Source organism: Cyprinodon tularosa, unplaced genomic scaffold (genome assembly GCF_016077235.1).
Source record: "Cyprinodon tularosa strain WSP-4 unplaced genomic scaffold, ASM1607723v1 ctg121, whole genome shotgun sequence".
In the NCBI taxonomy this organism is placed as follows: Eukaryota; Metazoa; Chordata; class Actinopteri; order Cyprinodontiformes; family Cyprinodontidae; genus Cyprinodon; species Cyprinodon tularosa.
Genome location: NW_024038015.1, coordinates 1,316,836 through 1,344,612, shown reverse-complemented (window position 1 = coordinate 1,344,612; position 27,777 = coordinate 1,316,836). Strand labels below are relative to the sequence as shown.

At 39.0% G+C, this 27,777-nt stretch overlaps 2 protein-coding genes across 4 annotated transcripts in view; both read left to right on the top strand.

The window, feature by feature from the left end:
- Positions 1-18,931, top strand: part of b4galnt4a (beta-1,4-N-acetyl-galactosaminyl transferase 4a) — a 229,398-nt gene extending 210,467 nt beyond the window's left edge. The window contains exons 10-20 of the mRNA XM_038275583.1: positions 5,771-5,920; positions 6,149-6,258; positions 9,325-9,425; positions 9,652-9,725; positions 9,860-11,402; positions 13,646-14,025; positions 14,137-14,290; positions 15,085-15,157; positions 15,879-16,032; positions 16,227-16,353; positions 17,638-18,931. Coding sequence (XP_038131511.1) covers positions 5,771-5,920; positions 6,149-6,258; positions 9,325-9,425; positions 9,652-9,725; positions 9,860-11,402; positions 13,646-14,025; positions 14,137-14,290; positions 15,085-15,157; positions 15,879-16,032; positions 16,227-16,353; positions 17,638-17,752 — 2,981 coding nt within the window. The 3' untranslated portion in view covers positions 17,753-18,931. The remainder of the gene's footprint in view (positions 1-5,770; positions 5,921-6,148; positions 6,259-9,324; positions 9,426-9,651; positions 9,726-9,859; positions 11,403-13,645; positions 14,026-14,136; positions 14,291-15,084; positions 15,158-15,878; positions 16,033-16,226; positions 16,354-17,637) is intronic.
- Positions 18,932-25,699: 6,768 nt separating this feature from the next.
- Positions 25,700-27,777, top strand: part of abtb2b (ankyrin repeat and BTB (POZ) domain containing 2b) — a 55,378-nt gene continuing 53,300 nt past the window's right edge. The window contains exons 1-2 of one of the 3 annotated variants that reach the window (XM_038275593.1): positions 25,700-25,941; positions 26,068-27,102. In XM_038275593.1, the coding sequence (XP_038131521.1) occupies positions 26,208-27,102 (895 nt within the window). In that variant the 5' untranslated portion in view covers positions 25,700-25,941; positions 26,068-26,207. Of the gene's footprint in view, positions 27,103-27,777 lie in introns of all 3 variants that reach the window. The other 2 variants (XM_038275609.1, XM_038275601.1) reach the window with 2 other exon arrangements.

Genomic DNA, 27,777 nt, shown 5'->3' with positions numbered 1-27,777 from the left:
AGGGGTCATTTTTTATGATGTTACGGGCTCGGGACACGCAGTGCTGGGATTAAATGTCATTTATGGAGGGAGGCACCTTCTTCCAGTCTGCGGCATTGCAGCCTCCGCACCACACAGTGAGACAGCTGGTCAGAACGCTCTCTATGGTGTTTCTGTTCAAGGCAGTGACGATGGGTTGGGGCAGGTGGGCTCTCCTCATCCTCCAAAGGAAGAACAAGCGCTTTGGTGCCCTTTTGACCAGTGAGTTGGTGTTTACAGTCCAGGTGAGGTTGTCCCCAGGAATTTGGTGCTGTTGACCACCTCTACAGCTGAGCCGTTCATGAGCAGTGGAGCGTGGTTTGGCCGGTTCTTCCTGAACTCTCCCTCATTTTCTCCACATTCAGGATCAGATTGTTGTCTCTGCACCAGCCCACCAGCTGCTCTACCTCCTCTCTGTAGTCCAGGTCGTTGTCGTCTCTGATGAGGCCCACCACTGTAGTGTTGTCTGTGAACTTCAAGATGTGATTGGTTGTGAACCTGGGGACGCAGTCTTGTGTCATCAGGGTGAACAGCAGGGGGCTCATGACGCAGCTGTGAGGGGAGCCTGTGCTTAGGATGATGACATCAGAGGTGTTCTGTCCGACCCGGACCGACTGAGGTCAGTCTGGTTGAAGCTCGGCTGTTCCACTTTGCCCATCAGATGCTGTGGGATGATGGTGTTGAAAGCTGATCTGAAGTCCAGGAACAGCATCTGCACGTGGTTGTTCTTCTCTTCCAGGTATGCCAGGCTCAGGTAAGGAGAAGAGGAGGTGCCGTCCTCAGAGCTGGTCGAATGTTGGCAGCAAACCTGAGACGATGCTTTCTTTAACCAGCCTTTCAAAGCACTTCATCGTGATCTGAGTCAGTGCGACAGGCCCGTAGTCATTGAGTGAGGTGTGCTGAAGCTTTTTTAGGACCAGAATGATGGTGGTGGACTTGAAGCAGGCTGGCATTATGCATTGGTCCTGCGAGGTGTTGAAAATGTCTGTGAGGACACCAGCCAGCTGATCTGCACACTCCTTGTACACCCCGGTATGTTATCGGTGCCTGGGGCCTTTCTTGGGTTTAGTCCGCAAGTTTTCTGTTGAATTTAGGTTCGGACAGCATTTATCATGGGAACTGCTGAGAAACTTCCGCTTTGGCATGTACAAGTCCCTGAGTTTTTACAGATATTTGCCCTCTGGTGAAAGTTAAAATGACAAGGAAGGAAAAGGAAAAGAAAGCACAAAACAACACAAAAGCATGAGTCTGCCACTGCGACTGCACAGGCCATTTGTTTAGAGAAGTAATCTCTTCTGAGGTAAGAAGTTATGAATATTAAAGTTACTTTGAACCAAGCATTAAAAAAAAGAGAGCCAATTGCTGGCATATCTCAGCTTTTATCATTTGTTGAAATCTCGTAATTCTTGTCTGTTTCTGCCACAAATCAGACTCCAATTGTCCCTTTTTGTTCCACTGGACAACTTTCTTACTTTTTTAGTCTTGTGTGGATTCTGTAATGGGGATCATCGAGGTGCACTTGTGGCTGGTCTTTGTGATCCATCTTTAGAAAGAAATTGCTTATGTTCTTCCACTTATGCATCAGTTGTGGCAGAGAACCAACAAAGTAAACAGGTGAATGAGGCCGTGCAGTGTGTCACACTGACAGGCACATTTAAAGAAACCAGCCCGATCCTTCTCTCATGAACTGACTAGAGCCAATAGAGGCAACAGCGATTAATACAGCAGACCTCATTTACACATCTTGTAATTGTAAGGGAATTAAATAAATAAAAAATAATAATATTCAATTCTCAATGTGGAGCAATGAGCCTTACTGACTTGCAGTATTCAAATGGACCCCAAAGGCCTAAGAGTTACACATTTTGATACACAAGGATAGCAAAAAATTAAAAAAAAAATTAAAAACAAGTTATAACGTTTTGAAAAATCTTAAAAAATTAAAAAGTGCAGAAAAGACAGAAAATTAAAAAAAGCTTTTCTTGAGTTAATTTTAAAAGGATTGTTATGGGTACAAACTACTGTAGCTTTACATGTCTTGATTAAAAAAAATGATTAACATGGGGTTTTATTACTCCACTCAATATATCTTTTTCAAAATTGTACCTTTGTAAATTTGTGCTGCAGGATTATACTTCTGCAGTAAAAGATTGACTTATTTTAGGGCTTTTTAATTACATATCTCAGGGGTGTCAGTAGATGTAGCTGACACCGTATAGACTCTTTTTGCTCCTTGATTCATGGTATTTGCAGAAGAGTTAAGAAATGTGCCTTAAGTAGGTGCTTAACCTCAGCAGCTCCAGGAATAGTAATGTGTCACAAGGAATCAGTTACACTAAGAGCAAAAACTGCCAGCTGCTTCGAAAAATGATGCACAAATTTGTCGACTTGAGCAAATCTGCGGTGTTTCTTGGCTGTACGCCAAACCCTGCCATGTTGTTTATGAGGAGCAGTGACAGAGAAGAATGAGGTCTCATACATCAGATGAGATCACTGTTTGGATTCAGGCATTACCTTCTCATCATCTTTCCCAAGCAATCCATCCTCCGCCCCTGGTTTGCACCCTTCCCCGGCGGCACTGGTTTGCTTTATGAATGCAACCCCGAAAGTGTTTGATATTTGTTCATGTTTGTACAATTATGTCCACACTGTGCTGGCGTAGAGTTGGTTGGCATTGTTTAACCCATTTAGGCCGGGAAAGCATTACCGCATTTCTACCATTCAAGCCGGGGGCGCTGTTGCGTAATTCTACCATTGACGCCGGGAGAGCATATAAGTCAAGCAAGAAGAAAGAAGTTTTTTTCAAGCAAACATGGAGGAGTTTGACAGAGAAGAGATGTCGGAAGGCAGTGATTTTGAGGAGTGTGTCGGCTTTGATGACGGTATAGATGAAAATGATGACTTTGAACGCGCTGAACCAATCGAACTACCACCGCAATGCACGGAGTGTTTTCAACCGCACACCTGGAGTGAAAGTTGATTTGCCTGCAGACACCACACCGCTGCAGGCATTTGAGCATATTTTTAATGAAGAACTTTGGATACATCTTGTTACCGAGACGAATAGGTACAGTGACCAAACAAACCAAACTCCAACAAGAGCAAAGATGGCAAAGTGGTCACCCGTGACTGTGACGGAGATGAAGACATTTATTGGGCTGTGTATGGGCATAGGACTTCTTGTGTTGCCAGTAGGGGTGGGTATTGGCAAAGAAGTCACGATTCGATTCGAATCACGATTCACATGCCACGATGCGATTCTATCACGATGCATCACGATACTTGAAATATTGCGATGCATTGCAATATTTTCACTGAACACTGTAGTAAAAGGATACAGCCCTTACCAGTGGCTGACTGGCTGGGTATGATCTGGATAGTGTCTTCAATTGATACATAACTGAAAGCAACCGAATTCATACATAGCTGTATTTATTGAAATGACTTTTGGAGGTGTTGCCATGAAAACAAATACTGGACAGAAATATTACTATTACCGGCGTGGACACACTGACAAAAAGATCTTAGGATTCATCAAACTTAAAATAACAAAATAAGGATAATCAGTGCCGTTTACATGGCCTCAGTGGTCCTTCAAACCAATGAAACGAAAACATTAAAATGTTTCAACTTGAAAACTGAAATGATAAAAAAAAAAAAAAAAAAAAAAAAAAAAAATTTTTTTTTTTTTTTTTTTTTTTTTTTAATAATCGATTCTTGCCTTCAAGAATCGATGCAGTAGATCACAACAATTAGAATCGCGATGCATCGATATGACGATTATTTTGCACACCCCTAGTTGCCAGTAGGCTACGAAGAGATTATTGGCGACAGAGTAAACCTCTCTTCAGGACGCAGTTCCCCCAAAATATGTCCCGGGACAGATTTGTGGCCATCTGGAGGTAAGTTGTATGCAATTTATAACACAGACATATGCATTATTATGCATAATAATACTGTTAATAAGTAATCATCAGATAGTTATTTATGTAATGTTTGTTCTTTATTTTAAAAACGTTTTATATTGCACATTCTCAATGAAGACATGATCACATATGGAAAAAATAAAGGTTGAATTTTTTATTTTTTTATTACTGCTTTTCACTTTTTTTTTTTGGAAGAATTTCAAAGATAAAATATATTTTGAGTTCTATCTGCTACAGAAGCTGAGATATCAATAATTTACTAGGCGTTGACACAGTTGCTGAATTTACAGAAAAACTTCAGGTTTTAGGGGTATTTTTTAAAATCGGCCATAGGTTTTTAAGGTGTTTTTTCCAGGCGTTTTAGGCCTAAATGGGTTAAGGACAACTGAAGTTATCTTGATATTAAAATTCAACCTGACACACTTTTGAAATGTCACTTTATAAAGCACAACCTATTAAAATTTCATAAGTGCTTCTCATGAGTTCAATCCAAATTGATTTCCTTTCAATGTGATAATAGCATTCTTCTCTTTGTATCTTGAAAATGAATCCTAAAAAAAAAAAAAAAAACAGTTGGCAATGTTTTATGTTTTTTTTTTTTTATGTTTTTTATGTTCAATTTTTATAATCATCTATTCCAGTGATTTTCATAGTCGGTCCTCTGGTCTGCTTTCTCTGCATGTTAAGGTATTTTACTGCTACCACACACCTGACTTTAGCAGGCTCCTGCAGCCAGTGCTGGCTGATGAGGAGGGAGTGCAGTCATTTGATGCAAAGATGCACATAAAACATGTGGGTCAAGTGAAGCATGAGTTTTAAAAGCATTAATGTATTCTTTTAGTTTCAGAGATGTTGAGCTGATTTGAATTAGTTGAGGTTTTTTTTATAGAAGCTTTCTGAGAGGTTTTTTTCCAAATGGCATTATAAGAATGTTAAAGCACTCAGTAGTGTCTAGATTTTAACCATATAAATGTTAACTTCAAAAGAAATGTATTGTTCCAGCAAGTTTTTTGGAATGCAACATTACTACTATTAGCAAACCGCCCCAAGCATGATACGTACACTGTCATGCCTGATACAGTAGCTGCAGCAAAGTTTTTATGTGTTAGTAATCTTTACTTCTCAAAACTGTACTATTATTGTGGCTAGAAAGTGGACTGAAGAAGTGGCCATTTTGGAGCATTTTCTTCTCTCTTGTTGAGACTTCCTCAGTTCAGCTTTCTGTTAAAATCCAACAAAAAACAATAATTTCACTTCTTGTGCCAATAATCTGCTTTATAGCACAGATCAGGGGTATTTCATTTAAGGGGAAGGTTTGGGTAGAGACTAAATGAATAAATTGATTAAAATTTCCTACTATCACGCAAAAATAATCTTAAAAAAACAACTTTCTGTACAATGTGCACATAAACATTCAGAGTATTTCACACTTGGCCCTTTGGAGGAGGAAAATGACGCTAAACACCCTATTAATTACAAAACATGTCTCCCATCAGCCCCTTGCTCCCGAGGTGATATTAATCACACATGCTTCCTCTGCTTCCTCCCATTTATTGACTGATGGTTTTATGACTGCTGCTTTTTTTCTTTTTAACCTGCAGATTGTTTTTGTTTTTTCATTTCTCTTTTTGTTTTTGTCCTGTTGCTTTAGTACCTACTCTTAAGATTAGTTTTCTCTTCTTACAGTGTACCCCATCCGCTAGTTATGTCAACTTATACACCCTGTCATTCCTATTGAAGATGTATTGATTTGAAAGAAACAACGGACCAGGAATAATAATAATGAAAATATGAAAAATATGATGTTATGGATTTCTTTTTCGCAGATGAGTCCAGTCTGAAGATGAACAGTGTGGAGCACATCCCTCAGACCTTGGCCAGTCACATACGTCTCCCAGAGGAGCTTGGGAGAGCCACCATCACACAGCATGGAGCGGATATGCTAAAGCCAGATCCCAGGGACTCTTTTTACAGCAGTATGTCAAAACTCCTTCTCTGTTTGCCTTTTCATAACTCTTCATGCTGAGTTTTTGGCTTGCAATTTATATTTAAGTACATTGTAATGTGATTAAACTGCTGATATTTCTTTTATTGTTTCCTGCTTTTCATATTTTCTTGACCCCCTTCAATCTTGATATCATTATAACATTTTTAATCACATTTTTGTTTAGCAAACTGCTGAGTTGCCATGTCTTTCTCCTCAGCACCAATGATTGATCCCGCTCGGCTGCAAAACGTTCTCCCAGCGTGCCTCTACTCTCCAACCTACGTAGTCAAAGATTTCCCAATAGCCAGATACCAAGGCCTTCAGTTTGTAAGTCTAAAAAAGTGCCACATGTGACTGTTTTTGTTTAATCAACACTGAATCTTACAGATTATACTCTTAATGTAATTTACAAGGGCAGGCATTGTTAGACATGAATATTTTTGAAAAAGCTCCAAATCTCTGAATAAAAGATTAAAAGTTCATACAATGATACTCAAAAGTTTAACATTCCTGCTAAAATACCTGATTTTTTTAGGCATTTCCACATTTGTGTGACTTCTATTTTGTACAAGTCCCCTGAAAAAACAACAAAGGAATCTAACAGTATTTGAGCACTCTTTCTTTTACAGTTATCCAAATCAGTTTGATCAACTTTTTCCAGCAATTATATTTCTTAGCCTGGCAGGGCTATTTCAACAACCAATTTTTTATTCAAAAAGTATCTTTAGACTTGACTTAGATGTATCATCGATCTCACTGTATTTCTCGTCTTCAGTGTTACAGCACGACTTAAGGCTTTGGGTTAAAGCTCATTGTATTTGAAATGATTTCATCAATCCACATTAACAATAATATAATATCAATTTTAATAAAACTAGCTCCATTGAATAATGCTGCCTCCATTCACTGTTGTTATAGTATTTTTGTGGAGATTTGTTAATGCTGTGTTTGTGTAAAATATATCTTGCCCAGAGTTCAAGTTTGATTTAGTCAGGCCATAAAACCTTCTCCCATGTGTTTTGGGAGATTTAAGACAGGTCTGGATTTTATTATTTTACAGAAAACTCTTGTGTTTTGAAGCTATAGCCTCTATTTCAGAAGAATGATGAAAATATGGGACATTTGTTACATGGAGAACCTAGAAATTCTGGCTTCGTCTTCAGTGTTACTGTTAGGATTTTGAGAAGCTTTAGTTTCAGTATTGTCTTTTCTTCTTAATAAAAGTGGCCAGGGTTCATTAAATAGAAACATTAAAGGAATAGTACACCCAAAACATGATTAGCCTTCATTTTCTACTCACCCCCATGCTGAACAACACTCTGGAGTACTTTTTTGATATCTCAAATGCATCTGGAGATCTGGGAGGCTTCTTGCTGTCTGCTGACATTCAAATAATGGAGGTCTATGGTGACCGAGACAGAAAGGTCCATAAAAGTCCACAAAAAACGTGTCAATATTCCTCCATACTGCTCGTCCAATGTATTCCAAGTGTCCTGAGTGGGTAGCATCCAGAATTTACTCGAAACGAAGTCATTTAGAATGTTTTTAGAGCATAAACAGTAGTGTATAGGATTTCCTGAAAGCGCGCGCCAGCGCGCTCACGACGCTACGGAAGCCGGCACACCAAACCAGATGAAAGTGCGCATTCAGCGTCTGCTCTGCCAATAATGCAAGCGTAGAAGAAGAAATGTGCTGTTTACCTGTGCAAAGAAAGAAACAACGAAAGAAAAATGTCTGAGGACTTCAGTGTTGAGGAAGAGCATGAGTTCTTTGCCGAGCTGAATGCGCTGGTTTGGTCTGCCGGCTTCCGTAGCGTCGTGAGCGCGCTGGCGCGCACTGGCGCACGCTTTTCGCGCGCCTATACACTACTGTTTATGCTCTAAAAACATTCTAAATGACTTCGTTTCGAGTAAATTCTGGATGCTACCCACTCAGGACACTTGGAATACATTGGACGAGCAGTATGGAGGAATATTGACACGTTTTTGTGGACTTTTATGGACCTTTCTGTCTCGGTCACCATAGACCTCCATTATTTGAATGTCAGCAGACAGCAAGAAGCCTCCCAGATCTCCAGATGCATTTGAGATATCAAAAAAGTACTCCAGAGTGTTGTTCAGCATGGGGGTGAGTAGAAAATGAAGGCTAATCATGTTTTGGGTGTACTAGTCCTTTAAGGCTTTTGGCTATTAATACAAAATATGCTACACTTTATGATAACTTAGACCAAACGTGTGTAACCATGTAAATTGATTTGATTATCTACTTGTGGGTCCGAATTGGATCTATGTGTTTTTAGATAGGATTTGTTATGAATTACTGGTGATCTGACCTAAATTAATTTGAATGAGGATTGATTATTTATAAATTATGTTTCTCTTGATTTGGTTTTTTATAAGTCAAACTGTGTCCGGGGTGGCTCTCAGCCTGTAGCAAATTTAATTTAATTCATTTGTGTTTCTGAGTTCATGGGGGCTGAGCATTAAGAAATAGGAGTCCATAAAATATGCAGGTGTAAACATAAACAGAGCAATAAGAAATTGTTTCTGTTAATATCTGAAGGGGGTAGTTGTTGGGCTCTGCTACCCCCTGTAGAACTGCAGATGTTACTGCAGCAGGTATAAATATTAAATATTCTCCCTAAAATTAGATAGCTCCTTAATGTGTATTGGGTTTATTGGCAAAATTATTACATTCATCAGATGAATGTAATAAAGATATTGCCATGGCTTCGGCGACAAAGCTGAGGCTTGGACTCTTTATTAGCACAATATTGCCAGCAACCTTTCAAGGTCCTTCGAGGCATGATTTAAGAGGAAGTCCTGGGAAATACCACAGTAGTCATCGCATTGCCTGACTTTAAACATACAGAATATCTGTGGTGGGTTTTAAAATAGATATGTGCAAGGCACAAGGCCAATATTATTGGTTAACTGGAGGGTTTTTTTTTTATCCATGAGCATTGTGCTAAGATTCCTCAGGAATACTGCCAGAATTCAGTGTCTGGCTATAAATCATGTCTGCAGAAGATCATAACAGCGAAAAGGCTCTGTGAAGAATCAAATACGCTTGTCATAAAAGGGAGGAACAATTTCAAGACAGTAGTTGCTGTTAAATGTTTTTTTTTTTGTTTAAATTTAATTTGGAGAAACTACTTTTAATATCAGTTATATATTTGTCCTACAAACCTTGTTTATATTCAAGGATGAATCCTTTTAGATGTGGTTTCTTGCTTGTACATTAGACACAATAACCATCAGGTTAACCAGTTTTGATTGATTTTTAGTTTAAGTATAAAATAATGACTAAAATATTTAACTATATTTTCTTATAAGTGTGTAGTCAACATTAAAGTTGTGTATTATTCGGTACTGAGATGTAACTCTGTTTTAGGTCTACCTATCTTTTGTCTACCCTAATGACTTCACACGTCTCACCCACATGGAACGGGAAAACAAATGTTTCTACAGAGAATCCCCTATCTACTTGGAAAAGTAAGCACATTAAGCTTTATCTTTTTTGCGAGAAAAACAAACATTAATCTATGTCTTGTATAAACAAACAGCTATGCTGCTCAATGCAGAAAAAGAGTCGCGGTGACCTTGATGGTACAAGCTCATACAAACTCTCTTATTAAATACCCACAAGTCACTTTAAAACTTTGCCTTTTAGCTAATGTTTGTGGCCATATGTGGATGTTGCTTCTATTTTGTCTGCCAGATTTGGTTTCTACAAATATATGAAGATGGATGAGAAAGAAGATGACAGACCGTTCTTTTTCCCCAACCCAGATGGTAACTAATGAGCAAACATGCACTCCTCGCAAAAATGTACTCACAAAAAAGCCTGCACAAACCAAATAATCGTATTCATATTTACGCAAGTGTTCACACTTTAACATCTTCAAATCTCCTTCCTTTGAATTCAGATTTTCTTGAGGAAGAGGAGGTGGTGGATGCAGAAGATGAGGCAGAGATTGTTGGCACGCAGTCGGTTGGAAAGTCCTCTCATCCAAGTCAGTCCAGTCTTGTGCATAACACTTCCAATCAGCACTCAAAAAATGGAGCCACAGCGGTTAGCAGAGAGGAGGAGGAAGCTAAGGAGGAGCCCAAAGAAGAAGGAGATGAGGAGGAGATGGGAGATGTTGAGAATATCGTACGCCACAGAAAAAGGAAACAGTCCTCACACAGAGATAAGCAAATGGAGAGAATTCTGGACAGAGACTGGGGAAGGGATCATACCAACGCAAACAGAAGACAATATAGCAGAGAAGTACTTGATGAAGACCAACCCATTGCTGTGCTGCCAGATGTGGACAGTGTGGTCAGGGGTCGCTCTTTGGCATGGGTCTATACAGGTCCTTCTGAAAAAGACCCAAACAAAAAAGGTAAATCTCAAGGTGGTGGAGGAGATCCTGAGGCGCCTCCTAAAATCAGCAAGCCTTCACTCATTTTCCCTCAGAGGTCCTCCCTCTCTGCACTCACCAGCAAAGCAAAGCAGATCCTGAGCAATTCTGCCCATAGCAACCAACCCCATAATAGTAGCAACAAGCCTGTTGGGAGCAAGAAGGAGAAGAAAGATGAGAACAAGATCTACATCACTAGGCCTCGGCCTGCAAAGGAGAGAGAAAAAGAAAGGGAACAGCGACGAGAAAGAAGGGAGGAGAGGGCATCTCGTCATCCAAGAGAGGTGTTTCCAGGAGTCTTTTTGTACCAAACTGGGAAGACTACAAAACTGGTAAACTTGGGTCCAAGAAGACATGGTGGAAGAGGTGGCACAGGGGTGAGGCACCTTATTGGTGCCCCTCAACTTTGGCTCAACCGGCCAACTAAAGAAAGTAAGGCAGCAGTTAACAATAAGAGTTATAAAATACAGACTGAAATGGCAGAGAAGTCCGGTAACAAAGCAGCAATAGCAAAACATACAGAAAAAATAAAAAAGAGAGGGGAATCCCAAGATATAGGGACTGCTGTCACAGCTGACCTGCCCGATAAAAGGGACTTCCAAATCCCTCTGTCCTTCCATCAAAAGCCCCCTCCGACCCAAGCCTCTGAAACAAGGTTAAGCTATACAGAAAATACAATCCACAATCAGCTACGGGTCACTTCTTACCTTAGGACCTCAGAGATTACAGAATCGCAGCGTCAGCTAAACCCAGAATCCCATCCTGCAGACATTGAGCAAGATACAAACCGCTCTAATCCTGACCCTGATCCAGAGCAAGAGCTGGAACCAGAGGAGGGAGAAATGTCGGACTACAGCTACGAAGAGGTGGAGGTCCGGCCAGGTTGGGCGGAGGAGAGCATCAACTGGCAGAGGACATTCTCAGTTAATCCGATGGACTTTGAGCTACTGCGGTCGGATTGGAATGACCTGCGCTGTAATGTGTCTGGCAACCTCCAGCTGGCAGAGAGTGAAGTGGTGGATGTGCTGGCACAGTACATGGAAAAACTCAATGAACGTAACGGAGGGTAAGGAATCAGGGGTGCCCTACAGTGCTTTCCAAAAGTATTTAAACCTTTGAACTTTTCAACCTTTTGCCATAATTCAGGCTACAAAAATAAAGGTATAAAATTGTATTTTTTTTTGTGAAGAATCAACAAGTGGGACATAATCATGAAGTGGAACAAAATTTATTGGATATTCTTAACTGCTTTTAATAGATAAAAAACTGAAAATTGGGTTCACAAAATAGATAGAAAAAAAATCCCTTTATTGTCCCACAATTGGAAAATTGTGATATTCAACCCCCTCGAGTTAATGCTTTGTAGCAATATCTTTTGCTGTGCTTACAGCTGCAAGTCGCTTGGGGTAATGTCCCTATGAGTTTTGCACATAGGAATTTTTTTCCATTCTTCCCTGCAAAACAGCTTGAGCTCAGCAAGGTTGTATAGAGAGAAAACAGCAGTTTTCAGTTCTTATCACAGATTCCCGATTGGATTCAGGTCTGGACTTTGACTTGGCCATTCTAAGACCTGGATATGTTTATTTGTGAACCATTATATTGTAGATTTTGCTTTATGTTTTGGATCATGTTTGTTGGAAGATAAGACCTATTCTCAGATCTCTTGCAGACTCCAACAAGCTTTCTTCCACAAAGGTTCTATATTTGGCTCCATCCATCTTCCCATCAATTTTAACCATCATCCCTGTCCCTTCTAAAGAAAAGAGGGCCCAAAGCATGATGCTGCCACCAACATATTTGACATGGTGTGTTCATGGTGACGAACTTGGTTGCTTTTACACCAAACATAACATTTTGCATTGTTGCCAAAAATTTCAATTTTGGTTTCATCTGACAGGAGCATACTCTTCCACACGTTTGCTTTGTCTCCCTGGTGGCTTGTGGCAAACTGTAAACGATGCTTTTTTTATGGATATCTTTTAATATAGGGCTTTCTTCCCTAAAGGCCAGATTATGGTCATCTAGGCTTAATTTCTGATCTGTCTTCTCCTTTATTTGAGCTGAAAATTTAGAGTGATGGCTGGGTCATTGTAGATGTGCAGTGCTCTGATACTCCGTCCATTTCAATATTATAACTTGCACAGTCCTACTTTAAACTTCTCCACAACAGTATCTCTGACCTGCCTGGTGTATTCCTTGTTCTTCAAAGCAGATGGATTCTATTTATCATCAGTCATTTAGGTCAACATTGAATCATTCAGAGATCCTCACTTAACTTCTGGTGAGAGTTTGTTGCCCGACCGATTTTTTTAGTTATTTTTATTTTTTTGCATGCCCCACTGTTAAGGTTTTTTTTTATTCCTTTATCCGACAAACTCTGTTCCACTTGGTAATTGTGTTCCACTTGTTGATTCTTCACAAAGAATTACAACTTTATGTCTTTATGTTTGTAGCCCGAAATGTGGCAAAAATACTCTTGCAAGGCACTCTAGTATAGTTTGGGGTATCTACTATCTTGAGACTTTCAAATGCATCTTTTCATCACATGTGAATCAAACAAAAGGATTTGCTGGGCTTCAAGAGGGTTTAATGCCAATGATGGACTTGAGCCATTTTAATTTCAGTATGTTGGAGTTAGGTAAAATAATAAGGGCACTGAAATAAATCTTTCTGCAAGCTCTTTTTTTTTATTGGATAGGATAAGTTATTAAAGCCCTGGAACTTCCTTGGATGTTTCCCAAAAACAATAATTTACCTTTTAGGAATTCTATGTGATAGACCAACACACGGTAGTTCACAGGTAGTTCTGAAACTGAACAAAAAAAAAAAAAAAGATGAATTGAGATGAGTTTAAAATTTTTCACACTGGATAGTTCAGTGCATTTATATTAATACATACCCCAAAACTCTGACATGCCTAAATAAAGGCATTATAACCAATTAGAAAATGAAGTCAACTTATTTGCGGTTAAATATAATTGTAAAATTCGTAAAAGATTTAAGCACTAGTTGTAACATGCCAAAATCTGATTTCAAGTGAAATATATAGTCAAGAAATATTGATGGCAATCTGTATTTTTTAGGTTAAACTGACTTTTTCGATATTTATTGCAAATGCACTTTTCATTTCTTTTTTCTTTCTTTACTTACCACCCATGCTTATAAATAATTTAATTATTGCTTAAACTTCAAACCCCATCTCACAAATAGTAAAGATTTTAGATTATATAAAGTCAATGAAATCTATTTCAGGCTAATTTTATTTCATACCTACTTTAGTGTCCTTAAGAATTTCCACACGTTCTCCAGGATTTACACCCTGCTGAGAATCATCAATGTTGAGAAGCGTCGTGATTCGGCGAGGGGGAACCGCTACCTGGTAGAGCTGGAGTTGATGGAGAGAGGCCGCAGTGTGGTACGACTCTCAGAGTACATTTACCTGTTGCTGCACCGTGGAAGACAAGGAGAAGAAAGCGTAGAGAACACGGACACTGCTCCAGCCTCTGCCCCGGCCGTGCTTCCCTCCGCACCCACAACCAGCTTCACAACCCAGCACCCATCTCCTTCCACTAGGTCCTCACTGCGGCCTGGAGCAACACCGTGGAGCACTGCTTATGCTAAGCCTCTTCTCTGCCAGCCTGTCATGCTGCAGTGGAAGCGAGATGTCATGGTGCACTTTGTGGTGCCAGGTCAGTTAAAAGATTTTCTTGGCCAAAAATTGTTAAGTGTATCATAAGAGAGGCTACTTAAAAGAAAAATACAAATCTCTGGCCTTTTCCGTATGCCTTGCTCTCCTCTAGTGAAAAACCAGGCTCGTTGGGTACAGCAGTTTATTTCGGACATGGAAAATCTTCACCGGCAAACAAAGGATGACAACTTCAGCATCATCATCGTCGACTTTGAGAGTGAGGACATGGACGTGGAGCATGCTCTCAGAGAGAGCAGTGTGCCAAAGTGGGTGATAGGAAGATGTCTAGTAGCATGAGTAGAAATAAAACCTCATGGCTCTGAGTTTCAGATTTTCCAAGTACAGTAACAGATACTTTGAAAAAGTGGTACAACAGAACCTCAAATTAAAGAGTTCAATAATATATAAATCACTGGTTATTTGATTATTTGACCTGTTATAAAATATGTCCCTTTAGAATGTGCTTGCAGGCACTATTAATAAAACCCTTATTCTGTTTAAACATTTCAGCTGAAAACATTTTTTAAAGACAACATAAAGACATTTTTTGCCTTTGCAAATTCTTCTTCTAGCATCTGACCAATATAAAGCAACAATATTTAGGTGCAGTTTAGGCAGTTGGGTTAAGAACCTTCTGCTTTATTATTCTATTATAGAATAAAGACCAATATGTGATATTCAGGTTTAAAGCAATGGAAGAGTAATTTTCAAAAACAGCTCCCCATTGATGCATAATATCTATATGCTCAGTTTCTTAAAACACAAACCCAACCACAGCTAAATCTTTGGAGTCATAAACTTCCTACATTCCATGCTTGCTGTGTGCACTACTCTGCCTACAGATGTCAAAATGTTTACATAATACATTTTCTACTTCCAAATAAATGTAAATTTGTGTTGTCAGTTTGAGCTTTACTCATTTCAATTTTAAATCTAAAGCTTTATTTAAAAAGGCACTTGGAGAATTTCATATTAACTAAGGTGGTTTGTGCTTTAAAAGGTCTGATGACCTCAAGATACTGGGGGTTACTGATGTTTTTGTTTGGATTTGTTTTTACAGATATGAGTATCTCAGAAGAGAGGGGAACTTTGAGCGCTCTGCAGGACTGCAAATTGGAGTGGACACCATTAAGGTTAGACAAACAAACACACTAAAGGAAGACAGCAGTGTGTGAGCTGGGATGGTAAAACCCCTCGCCCAAGGTCAGACAGTGACCACTCAACCTTTTCTGGCTGATGGCCAGATGGAAAAAAGTGCTCATGCATAATGAATCTATCATTGATGGTACGGTCTGTCAGTATCCACTTGCCCTCATCTGCAAGTCTCCTCCTGCTTCCTTTGGCCATCTCCCACTGAGCCAGGCTATGGGTTGACGGGGAATTGCTTAGACAGAACACGTCATCCCTTCTGTTTTGTGTATGTCAAAGCTGTCACATCAATTCCTTTTTATGGGTGTGCCTGCGACCCCGCTGAATCCTCCATTGGGTTCTCGATCACACACCCGTGCACACCAAGCCAGACTGGGCTCAGCGCTTCCAAAAATCTGAATAGACGTTGATCCTCCAGTTGGGTTTCAGGGCTGTCAGTGTGGGATGACATAGATGTCACTCATGTCTAAATGACCCCTGGCATCTTCAAGTTAAGACAGGCTACTGAAGCCTGGCTTAGACTTCTCCCATCTTTCAATCTTAAAATGCTAAATTAAACACAAGTGAACAATCACTCAGATTTACATCCTTCCAGCTCTTTCTATACTTTGCTTTGTTCAACACAAAAAAACAATATACATTAACAGAGGTTAATTAAACCCAACAATCCTTAAAATTAGGAAATGTTTGATTTTTCTCTTGCAGGACAGCCACAGTATTGTTTTCCTGTGTGATCTGCATATACACTTCCCTCTCAACATACTGGAAAGCATCAGGAAGCACTGTGTGGAGGGACGCCTTGCGTTTGCCCCCATCGTCATGAGGCTGAGCTGTGGTAGTTCACCCATGGAGCCCGATGGTAGGATGAGATCGCCCAAATAAAAGCCTTACACATGTAAACACATCGGTTCAGACAGACGCTACTGAGTGTGGATTTTTGTTCCGATTTTTAAATCTCTAGAAGTTTTTTAATTTGACCCATGCCGCCATCTCGTTTCTTTAACTTATCTAAACTGTTATTCAGTTGGACCTTTCCTTTGTTTTGTTCTGCAGGTTATTGGGAAGTTAATGGCTTCGGTCTGTTTGGGATTTACAAGTCAGATTTCGACAAGATTGGAGGAATGAACACAGAGGAATTCAAAGACCGCTGGGGAGGAGAAGATTGGGAACTTCTGGATAGGTAAATTAGTTAACTGAGATAATGATCCATTGATTCTCTCAGAATAATTGTACCTGTTTCTTATTCCCTCTAGTGTGCCCTTCCTTCTTTGTCTGCTTTCTTTTATGCTTGAATCCTGCCACTTATTGCCCTTTCATTCTTTTGTCATAGAGTATCTTTTCTTCATTTTTTACTTGCATTTGCCATATTTTCTTTCTTTTTTTATCTTATATCCTTCCTCCTACCTTCTAAGTGTCAGAATTTTATTTTTTTGGAATGTCAGTAAAAAATATTCTGCTTGTTCGATAAAGTTTTCATGTCTTATATCCTTACATCTGACCCAGGAGGCAGGTAATAAGATATAAAAGCTCATAAAGGAGAGTGGAAAAAAATGTCATAAACAATAAGAAGAAATAGTGCAAATCACAGATGATAATTAACAATGATAAAAATACCACTGCTTTAATTGTTGATTTTATGCAGCCCTGTTTCTAATCTTTTTGCACAAACAAAAAATAATAATCCCACATCACTATGTTCACCAAAGGGATACCATAAAGTCACAACTAAAACTATATCTGTAGAAATGCATAGCTCAAACGACCTTTTAGCCATAGAAAAATGTTTTGGAAAACACATCTCAACCTTTCTATATTTCAATTTCTTTTCTATACTGACAATGGCTTGATTTTTTTTTTACTTTGCACAAATTTCTAGTATTTGGAAATTAGCCAGTCTAAACACAGAGATTTATTTATGTGACGATCCTAACCCTAACACCCCTTTCACACTGGCCCGAAAAACCAATTTAAACCTGGGAACAATCAGCTTTTAACTGCAGTGGAATTAGCTCACTGACGTCTACCAAGGTCAAACAACTCGGCAAGCGATGCACGTTAAAATCGAAATGATAAAGAATATTGACTACTGTATGCTATGGCTTCTGTCCATGTTGCTCTCCATTATTTACTTCCCTGATTTTCGTCACACTGTTTACAACATCAAATGTCACCCAGGGTGATGGCAACAAATGTCAACCGGTTATCAACCTGTGTTGCCACACAGGTTTGTAGTGAAATAGGAAAAGATCCAAAAGCCAATTGTAAGTGGTTCAACTTGTTTTTGAAAAACCCGGGTTTCAGTGGGAAAGAGGATTATGTTTCTTCAATTCATGCATTGACACAGTAAAGGAAAATGTTCAAAACAGAACAACCTTCCATAGAAAAACATTATTTGGATGTTTTAATGTCATGTCCTCATTTCAAGCAATATGTTTTTGTAATGTTTCCTCATCTTCCCCTGCAGAGTGCTGCAGAACGGTTTGGAAGTGGAAAGGCTACGTTTAAGGAACTTCTTTCACTACTACCACTCCAAAAGAGGCATGTGGAATGCTCAGAACAAGAAAACTCCAAAAGGATAGTTGGACATTTTGCTCAGATTATCCTGAAACCCACCTACAGACCCACTGTGTTACAGAGAGACTAGTAAGAGCTCACTCACTGCCTGAACTTTGCCCTTTTTTTCAGAACAGGCTTTAACGAGAGGCTCTGTTTCCCTACCGGGTTCTGTTGCAAAATTAGTCTGGGTGAGGAAACTGAGTCCAAATGGGAGGTTTTGGGGGGGGCGTCACTCTCTCCGCAGACAGGCCTGAGTCATCACTTCGCCTCACTGACTGAACTACTGTACAGAGAAAAGTTATTTTTGTCTTTTTTCTCTGTTCTTTTTGGTGCAATTTTTTTCAGACAGAATGGAAAGAAGCCGTTTTGTGAATGGAGGTGTGTGCGGAGGTTTGTATGTACGGGTGTGTATGTGTGGGTGTGCTTGGGTGTGCTTAAGATTAAATTAAGCACCTTTTTCTAACATGATGTAAAAACAACCTAAGAGCTTTTTCTAACCTGCTCTTCCATTTGAGCTAAATAGAATGTCCATCAAATGTTATGTATCTGATTCACATCTTGTGACCTACAGAAGCTTATAGTAGAGGTAACGCAGTATTTCTAAATGCATCAGCAACTACATGCTGGATGATAGAGGTGCTGATCTCTTAACTAGATCCGTTCATCCTCCAGTCATTTACATTCTTTTATTCTTTTTATGTTCAAATACTTTTCAATCCACTTAAATATTCCATTGTAATGTCAGGACAATAAATTAAAGTACGTTCTTGTTACAAATGGCTATCTTTGAAAACTCTGTTTACTTAGGTCTATGCTGCTGTTGTTTGAATAGAAGATTCATTTATCCTCAATGATGCAGTAACATGAGTGGGTGCTCTTTTGTTTGGTTTTGAATAAACTTTAAGTTGTACTCTGTAACTTCGACAAACAAGAAATATTTTACCGTTCCTAATTTTTTTGTGAACAGGAAAACAAAACTATTCGTGTTAATTTACAGTCGGCTGAGTGTTTCAGAGTGTACAGTGTTTGCCTGGCATACGACAATCCTGGTAGAGATGTATAAAAAGCCTTTATCTTATTTCAATAAACAAAAACAATTCTATTTTTTTATTTAAAGTTCATTTATTCAGTGAAGAAAAAAAAAACTTTTGGAAAATCTTTCAATAAACTATGTTTAATGGTTATTTATGTGTAAACTTAGCTTCTTTGAACACGCAACTTTAGATCACCAGGGGCGCTTAGCCTGTAACTGTCCATATCTTGCTTCTACTAAACATTGAAAATAATAGCTAAGATATAGGAATATATACTAGGAGCAAAGTGTTAACTTACCAGTCTAATAATAAAGTAGAGAAAAGAGAATCAGTTTTACATAAGGCTTCGTCTTTCAGCAAACAAACTGCTTTCCAAGATCGACTCTTGCTTTTCCTTGCGGACTATACCTTTCACATTTTCTCTTTTTAGCCTCCTCAGAAGGTTTAAACTGTTTCCTTGCCTCAGCCGTGACCAGTAGTTGAGAAGGTGGAAAAATAGCAAAAGCCTTTAGCTCCATGACGATATCAGAGCCTGTGGCCATAAAGCAATACGTTCTTCCAGGTCAGTAAGTTTTACGTCATCAATGTGGGATGGCTTCCATTCAGTCTGTTAATGAAAAGGAGGGATGTTTAATACATCACTTTAAGCTGATTGGGTGACAAGCCAGCTAGTACCTGCCTTCCATAAAACGCTTTTAGCCAACCGTATCAACGAATCATAACGTTTCCCACCTACAACCAAGAAATTGTGACTATTTTAGGTAAAACTGAGTCAATTGTGTTATTGTCAGGTGAGTCCTCCAGTTCAGCCTTGTTTGTAATGTGTCGTCATTCCTACATGTACAGCCCCGAAAAACACTGCTGGCATTTCATTGGCCCAAGACGGCTTTATTAGAGGGAGTCTTTCAAGATGGATTTGTTGTGAGACTTAGAACTCAGATCTCATGACAATCCAGCTTGCAGTGTAAGGTTAAGTGATGGTGCGTCTTCTACCAACTTACAAAAGCAGTATTTCAAGAGGGGAGCCCCGCTCGTAGCATTGATGGTGTCAAGCGCTGTTTATTGCCTGAGGAATCATTTAAAATAACTCATATGTGTCAGCTCTTTAGGTCACAAAGTCTGCGGTGTGCCTTTAAAAGAAATAGAATTGAAGTAGCGATTCATTTATATTTTATGTTTAAACCTGAGATCTACCCTTCAGCTCCATCTATTCCACAGACGGCTGAGAATTTACAGACACTGGACTTTTTCTCTTCAGGGTTTCCCAGGGGCATACTGTAAATTTGACCTAACGATATGCCCATATTTCTCCTACTGACACAAACGGTGAGCAAGATTTTAACAATTTGTGAAGAGGGCCACCTTTGTGATCACATAAGGAATAACTGAGGTTATATGCTGCCATCTAGTAATTGTGGAAACATACCGGAAGGCCCTTACAGCTACTCTACATACATCCATCATAACTATGAAGTTCAACTCAACTCTGAAGGGATTTGGTCACATAATTTTAAGGTTAAACTTTTACTGTAAGCTAAAAAAAAACCAAGATGAGTTTAGCTGAGCAAACAGGATGAAAAGACCCAGCATTCGCTGCCACACAGGGGATACAGTTTCTATTTTGAATAGCCTGGAAACCTTTGCTGACAGCATGGCATCACAAACTCTTAAAAAAAACAGGACATTTTGAAGAGAAAACCCCTGGTGGGCTATAGCAATAATTTGAAAACAGGTTGTCATTTGTACTAAATCTTCAGGCCATAGAATCCATCTTCGGTCAAATGTAAAATAACTTGTGGGTGAGCTCAAAAAGGAGGGAGCGTTAGATTGGATGCAGGTTTCTGGAAACTAGAAACGTCTTTATAAAGCAATTTTAATAGCAACTAACTGAGTAAAAAAAATGTTTCTTGTTGAGGCCATTTGCTTGGTCATCATACCCTGTTTAGGTTACTTCTTGGAAATGATTATGCAATCAACAAACTTTACGTGGTTGCTATTTTGTGAGTCAGAAGCAGAAAAGTTTGAAAGTACTGATCTGAAGAAAGTTTGAGATACTACATTAAATGCCGACAATTGTTCTTCTCAAAACTATATATTTCCTCACTGAATAATGATTTCAATTAAAGTATAAGTTTCAGTTAAAGATTTTATTTTTTTTATTTTTTTTTTTTTACTTTATGTTTCAGAGTGAGACAATGCAACTGTAATTAAAGGTGGATTCTCCTGGGAGCTTTTTGTACATCTTTACTTGGATTTATTAAAAAAGATATACTGGTAATTTTGAGATCAAACCTAGCAGAATGTCACATGAACAGCTATCAAAAACATGAATTGTCTTTTACATTGAAGAAACCAGCATCTGTGCTTAGTGGGATGATACTTGGCTCTTTCCAAACGTGTGCCTTTATCAGGGTTCGGCTGCAAGCAGTTTTTTTTTCTTTCTTCTTTTTTTACTATTACTCTTAAACTCCATAGAGAGCAGGGACTGAATGACACATAAAGTTATTTATCAACAGACTGTACTGTCACTGTAAACTCAGATACACTGTAAAATTAGGATTTTTGTGTTTTATATGATGGTTTATTGACATGTCAGTGTGTTTTTTTTGTGTGTCATGATAAATTAAAAAAGGAAGATATAAACACTGAGAATGAGCTGGAGCAGACGGTTGATAGAGAGTGGGGAGCAGCTGCAGTCTAACAGGATCCCACCTGCTCTTATTATTTTGTCTGGGGGCCATGCTCTTAATGCGTCTGTTTATGCAGCATGGGCATCAGCTAGATCGGATGTATACTGTTAGAGCTAAAGATAGGATATTGACTTTGATTGTTAGAATTTTATTTCATCTTCTACTGGAAAAAGGCCTATACTGTACATTATTTAACACAGGACTATTTAAAAATATAACAAAAAAAAACAAATAAATAAATACAGTATATATGTAATAAATCTTCATATAGGAAAATACATTCTGGGGTAATTTCTGTGAAATTGTTTTGTAGAGAAAATATTTTAAGAATGTATTGTATCTTTATTTTGATTTGTCATTTTTTTGCAAATAAAATTTTATGCTTATGTCTGGAATTCTTTTTTTTGTGTGCGCACATTTTCTGTTTAGGAATCAGATTGCTTATTTAAGCTTAATGGTTATCTAAGAGGAAGGAATAATAATAATCGGGTATGGATGCCATGCCTCATGTCACCACATAGTGGTGCTAAAACCAAGTAAGCTTTCAGGAACAGCTCTTTTCCAGCATACCTGAATCTAATGGCTGAATTGCCTCAGCATATCATTCAGCTCAGCAGATGCCTGTAACAAACCTCTTATCTGATACAGGTGTTCAGGAGAGGGGATGCATCTTAAAGTTTCCGGATGCTAGCTCTAAACAACCATACTAGTGCAGCCAAGATGTACATGAACGAGCAAGAAAGTTGTCAAAACTTTGGAATGCATGAACATGTAAAAGGTTTGTCCAGATTTTTATAGAAGATGGGACTTATTTAATCAATGTGATGAAATCAGTGAAATCCTCTTTGTATAACATGGGCCTCAGATTTCTTCAAAAAGTTGAAAAAATCTTACACCCACCATAGAGTCTAAATTTGTTTTTATGTATCCAGTCATAGTGAATATTTACACCTATCAATAATGAGCAATAAGTCTTTCTGTTAAGGAGATAGATCATCATTTTTCCTGCCAGTGTCTTAATTTACCACGTGACCAATTTTCTCAGAACTGACATATTTCTGGACCTCATCTGATATTTATAGACTAGTTCCCTCTCCCAGGGTATGCAGCTTTGTTTGTGTGGTTAAGCACTTGGAAACCATGACGTTAGGTTTGTTAGTCACTTTGCCTTCAGACTTGATGAGGCAAGTGTAAACTGTCTCATCTGATCAGCTGCCTTTTAAGAAGCTTTCATTCATTAACTGTACATGACAGGAATGGCTGATACCTCCCACTTCCTCTGTCTGCATGATTCATGACCAACATGTAATGTCTGTAGGTTGTTCCATTCTATTGTAAATAATGTTTATGTTTCTGGGACCCATTCCTGGGAAGTTTGATGATGGTATTTCTTTTATTTCAGACAGACACTTTACCTACAAAATGCAATAATAATAAAGACTAGACTTTTACGTTTCTAAGTGTAAATACAAAACTTTACTATTTTATTTACAGACTCTAATACATGTTAATGCACAAAGTATTTGATGACCTTGAGTCTGAAAAAAGGAGTATGATGAAGTTTAACTTAATTCCTGTTTCTAGTATCCAAAATGAGGAGGGAAAAATTATAATGACTATATTAATATTTCCTGAGCAATGAAAGTAATACATACTCTCATATATTATATAAATATGCATCTTCCTGCATATATACAGATAAGTATAGTTTGTCACATTAAAACCAGCTTTTATGTTTTGTTTAGGATTCTGAAGGCCCATTGCAAAGTGGAACATGGGAGATGGAAATAAAATAACAATAAAACGGTTTATTTGGTTAAATTATTTATCTTTTACCAATGGAAATCAAATATGGAGATATATACATTATTATAGCACCTGTCATTACCATTCTTCTTTGTATTATAGCAGGTAGTTATAATAGAGAGATTGTAAAAACAGAAAAACTCAAGTAAAGCCACATTTAATTATTTTTTCTTCCCTTTGGGATTAATAATGTATTTTTTAATTGAAATGAATGATCTCACTTGCATTGATGAACCTGCTTCTATCTATAGTAAACCATTCCATTGTATCTGGCTGTATGTTTGCTGATGGTGGTATTCACAGTTTGGATGATGACCTTCTGGCTTTTGAAAATTTTTTGTTTGTATCAAGGACCGATCTATGTTTTTGCTCTACCGTCTTTCTGTCTACTCCATCTAGCTTTTCTCTCTCTGTTTAAGAAAAGCAACTTCACCGCATGATGCTGTCCCGGTCCGCAACATGTCTCTTTGTGGTGGGATTGTGTTTTCTGGTTCAGCAGTGTTGGTTTCTCTTGGACTGAACAGTATTCTATAATTTGTTTAAATATCGAGGCGCATGGATCATAATCCCTCTTTGCTTTAAACTTTTAGAACAACTTTATCCACAACCTACCTCAGTGAGCTTTTTGCTTTTCATAACGCGGTTTGTCCACTAATGTTCCCTAACAAATCTCAACGGTCTTCAGTGAACAGCTGTGTTTATACTTGGAGACTTCAGTAGGCGGATGCTTTGGATGTTTTTAGGAGTGTCAGAGTAAAAAATTGTGGAATATGATGCAGGATGCACATTTAGCATTTTCATTTGTAAGATTTTAAAGTGTGTTTTCTTTTTCTTTAACTTCACAATGATACACTGCTGCACAATGTGAGGATATTTTAATAAACTCTCATTAAGATGCATTGAATTTTGTAGATGTAACATGACAATAATTTTAAAGTCATAGAATAGAAACCTTTTCATAAGGAACTGAACATGTATGCTGCTCCCTGTAATATTTATGTTTGTCTTGGTGTGAGAAAGAACCACTGATTCAAACATCTCTGACATAAACCCATTAAGTAATACAGTTGGACCTTGTCCCAGAGATGACACACCCTACTTCTGTGTGTGAGTTCAGTGTGATTAAAAATGGCAGAATGTTTTCTCCCCTTTCCCCATAAGAATGCAAAGTTGCTCAATGAGTCATCCAAACTGCTGCAGTTACTTTACAGATATTCAGTTTTTGTTCCAAAAAATAAGGGTTTAAAGAAGTATTACCTCTAATTAGCTGTTAAGGAAGAAGCACCATCGCATTTATGGAAATTTTAAAATGGAAGAAAAACATGCACGTATGTGTTAACCACTACATAATAGATATAATCTTTAAAGCTCTTTCAGTGAATACTCTAAGCCTCTGTAAGTCCCACTAAACAATAACCAACCTTTGTATATTCAGCTTTAAATGGACAGTTTCTGTCATCGTTTGGACTTTGAAACTGATGTCTCACAGCTAGACATCAGTTTCAAGTGACACAATCCACTCCAGACACACAATATGGTGAGTAACTGAGTACAAGCTGCTGATTTACTAATCACAACATAAATGTTTATAGCTTACACTAATTAATTAATTCATTAGTATCATACAAATGTGGGAACAGTAATTAATTTATGCAAATTTGACATAAGTGCAACTGCCCATGGTGACCCTGAGGGCCCTAAGTTTGATTCGTAGAGGACATGTTAATAAATGTACAATCTAATTACACTTTAAGGAACATTTTAAGAAATGGAAGGTTTAGTGAATAGTCACAATGTAAAGCTGCTCTCAGAACTGAGCCGGTTTTTGAGATTGGCTAAATTCTATATGCACTATTACACCGAAATAGCTGCAACAAGTATCTTCTACTTTTCTTACCCTTTTACACTTCTATGTAAAATTGCAATTTAGCTTATAATATAGCGTGCTAAAAGGTTTTAGGTTCTAGAAATGAATTGTTTTCAACTGCCCACTTGGCCAGAATTTTTTGGTCAAAGTAAACCTCCAAAATACCTTGATTTTTTAAATATTTGAATTAAGCCTACTGATATAATAAGTTAGAAATTTTAAGAAAATACAATGTAAATAAACTCTTTGAATGCAATTATTTTATGATTAGGAGTTGAATTAAACACACAGTAAGTAATTTTCTGTAAATTATCTGAAGCTAAATAGATTGTCACTTTTTTTTTAAATAGTAATTGCTTCACTTGTTACAGCTGTTTAAAGTTTAATTCCACAAAAATACTGAACAAATAACTGATCTTGTAAAGGCACAGCTTTTATTTAGTTATTTAGGTCTTTAAATTATCGATGATTAAATCTACATATGTTCTGTTTGATTGGCTGATAGAGAATTCAGCCTTGCCCTGATTGGTGGTCCAGGCATCCATGCGTTGTCATTCATCTGTGGCCCCGCCCCTAACTAATCTGAAGTTCGCTGATGAGCTCCTGCTGATGAGTGTCCATGACGCGCCTCTGTGGAAGGAGAGTTAAGCCGTTATCGGACTTTTTTAAGTGTTTTTCTTTCATTTTCAGACCGCCGTTCAGCCAAACAGGACTTTTTCATCCATGAAACCGAGAGTGGTTCAGTTCACAGCGGGATTCAGGTCTGTCGGGATTTAAAAGACCTGTCCTGTTGTTGGGAAAAGTTCGGCGGAAAGGTGAGACTGGTTCTCTTTAGCTTTTCGCTGCTGTTTTTAAATAACTTTTTCAATGAAAAAGAGTATTTAGTAGGTACAAGTAACTCTATAACAGAAAAAAAACCTCTCCCCTGCTCTCAACTGCAGAGTCGGCATGTCGGGGATGAGTTGCGCTGCGTAAAAACCAGTCTGACCAGCTTTGCGGGAAGTTTCTACAGCTGCTCTGACTGCCTCACAGCTAAACCAAAGTTTCTCCGCGCATCTGTAGTGACTGCCGCTTCCCAAAAATGGCAGGTCTGAGCAATGTCCACATGAAAACCCTGGAGGACCTGACGCTGGACTCTGGATACGGGGCGGGGGACTCCTGTAAGTCCCTCAGCCTGTCCTCCTCCAAGTCAAACTCTCAGGCCTTCATGTCGACCCCTCACCGGGGGAACTGGTGGTATTACTCTGGATCTATGAACAGCAGGAACAACAGCTGGGACACGGTTAACACGGTCCTCCCCGAAGACCCGGAGGACATCTTCTCCAAGTGCCACCGCTTACCTGAGCTGGAAGAGTTCCCCTGGTCTGAGGAGGAGGTGGCCAGGATTTTGCGTAAAGTGGCAGAGAGCGGTGGGGGTGCCAAGTGGGGGTCCGCGGCTGTCTTCTCCCAGGATGCGGTTAGGCGTCTGTCCGCTCTCCTCCGCAGGGCTCTCATCCGCATCTCCAGAGAGGCGCAGCGCCTCAGCGTCATGCACTGCAGATGCACGCGATTCGAGGTGCAAAGCGCCATGAGGCTCGTTCTCAGCTGGGCCCTGGCGGACCACTGCGTCTCCGCCACCGTCAAAGCCATCTCCATGTACTGCATGAGCGCAGGTGAGCTGCTGAGGAAGGGCAAGTCTGCCCGCTGTGGGCTCTCTTTCTCCGTGGGGCGATTCTTCCGCTGGATGGTGGACACCCGCATCTCTGTGCGTATCCACGAGTACGCAGCGATCAGCCTGACTGCGTGCATGGAGGCTCTGGTGGAGGAGATAGGTTTCAGGGTGCTGATGGCCGAAAGGGGTCATTCGGGGTCGGATGTGGGGCCTGGATGCGCCCCAGTCAGCGCTGAGGCCCTGGAGGCGGTGGTGAACAATGATGCCGAGCTGTGGGGAGTCCTGCAACATTATGAGCACCTGATCTGCGGGAAGAACGCCAATGGTGAGCACACTTTTGTTTTTGTTTTTATCTTATAGATCAATCAGACTTTTCAAACACCCTATTATATAACATTTATGTGAGTTAACTGGGATGGTAACAGCAAAAAAAAAAATTGGATGAAAATCTGAATACCCCGTACTTTGAAAAGACTTGTGATGACCCACACAGTTATGATAGTTGACAGTTCCAAACACCTTCCATGGGAGGAGTGAGCCACAAAGGTTGATTACTGAGGAAACTGGCTGCGCCCAGCCATGTTTACAGAAAGTGGAAGGGAAAAGTTCTGATTGGTACACTACAAACATCCATCCATCTATCCATCCGGGCTATAAACTAAAAGGTTATATATATGGTTATATATATTTGACTTTGAGACTGATTGTCAAACTGTGTACTGTTGCTACACATGTTTCCAGAACGCCAAAAACAACCATTAAATTCATGAAGAACTTGAATCCAAATGAGGTAGTTTTATGCACCTTCATAAGTTTTAAATCTCTTAATAATTTAGCATTTTTTTCCTGTCTGTCTGAGTTTTGTTACTTTAAATGTATACACTTCTCCTTAACCCTAATGACTCTGTAATATGGGCTTGGCTGGGATCAAGACCCCAACTGAGCCTCTGTTTAGTGTCCTATACAATCCTGCTGGCTTAAATGACATCGTCCTGCGGCT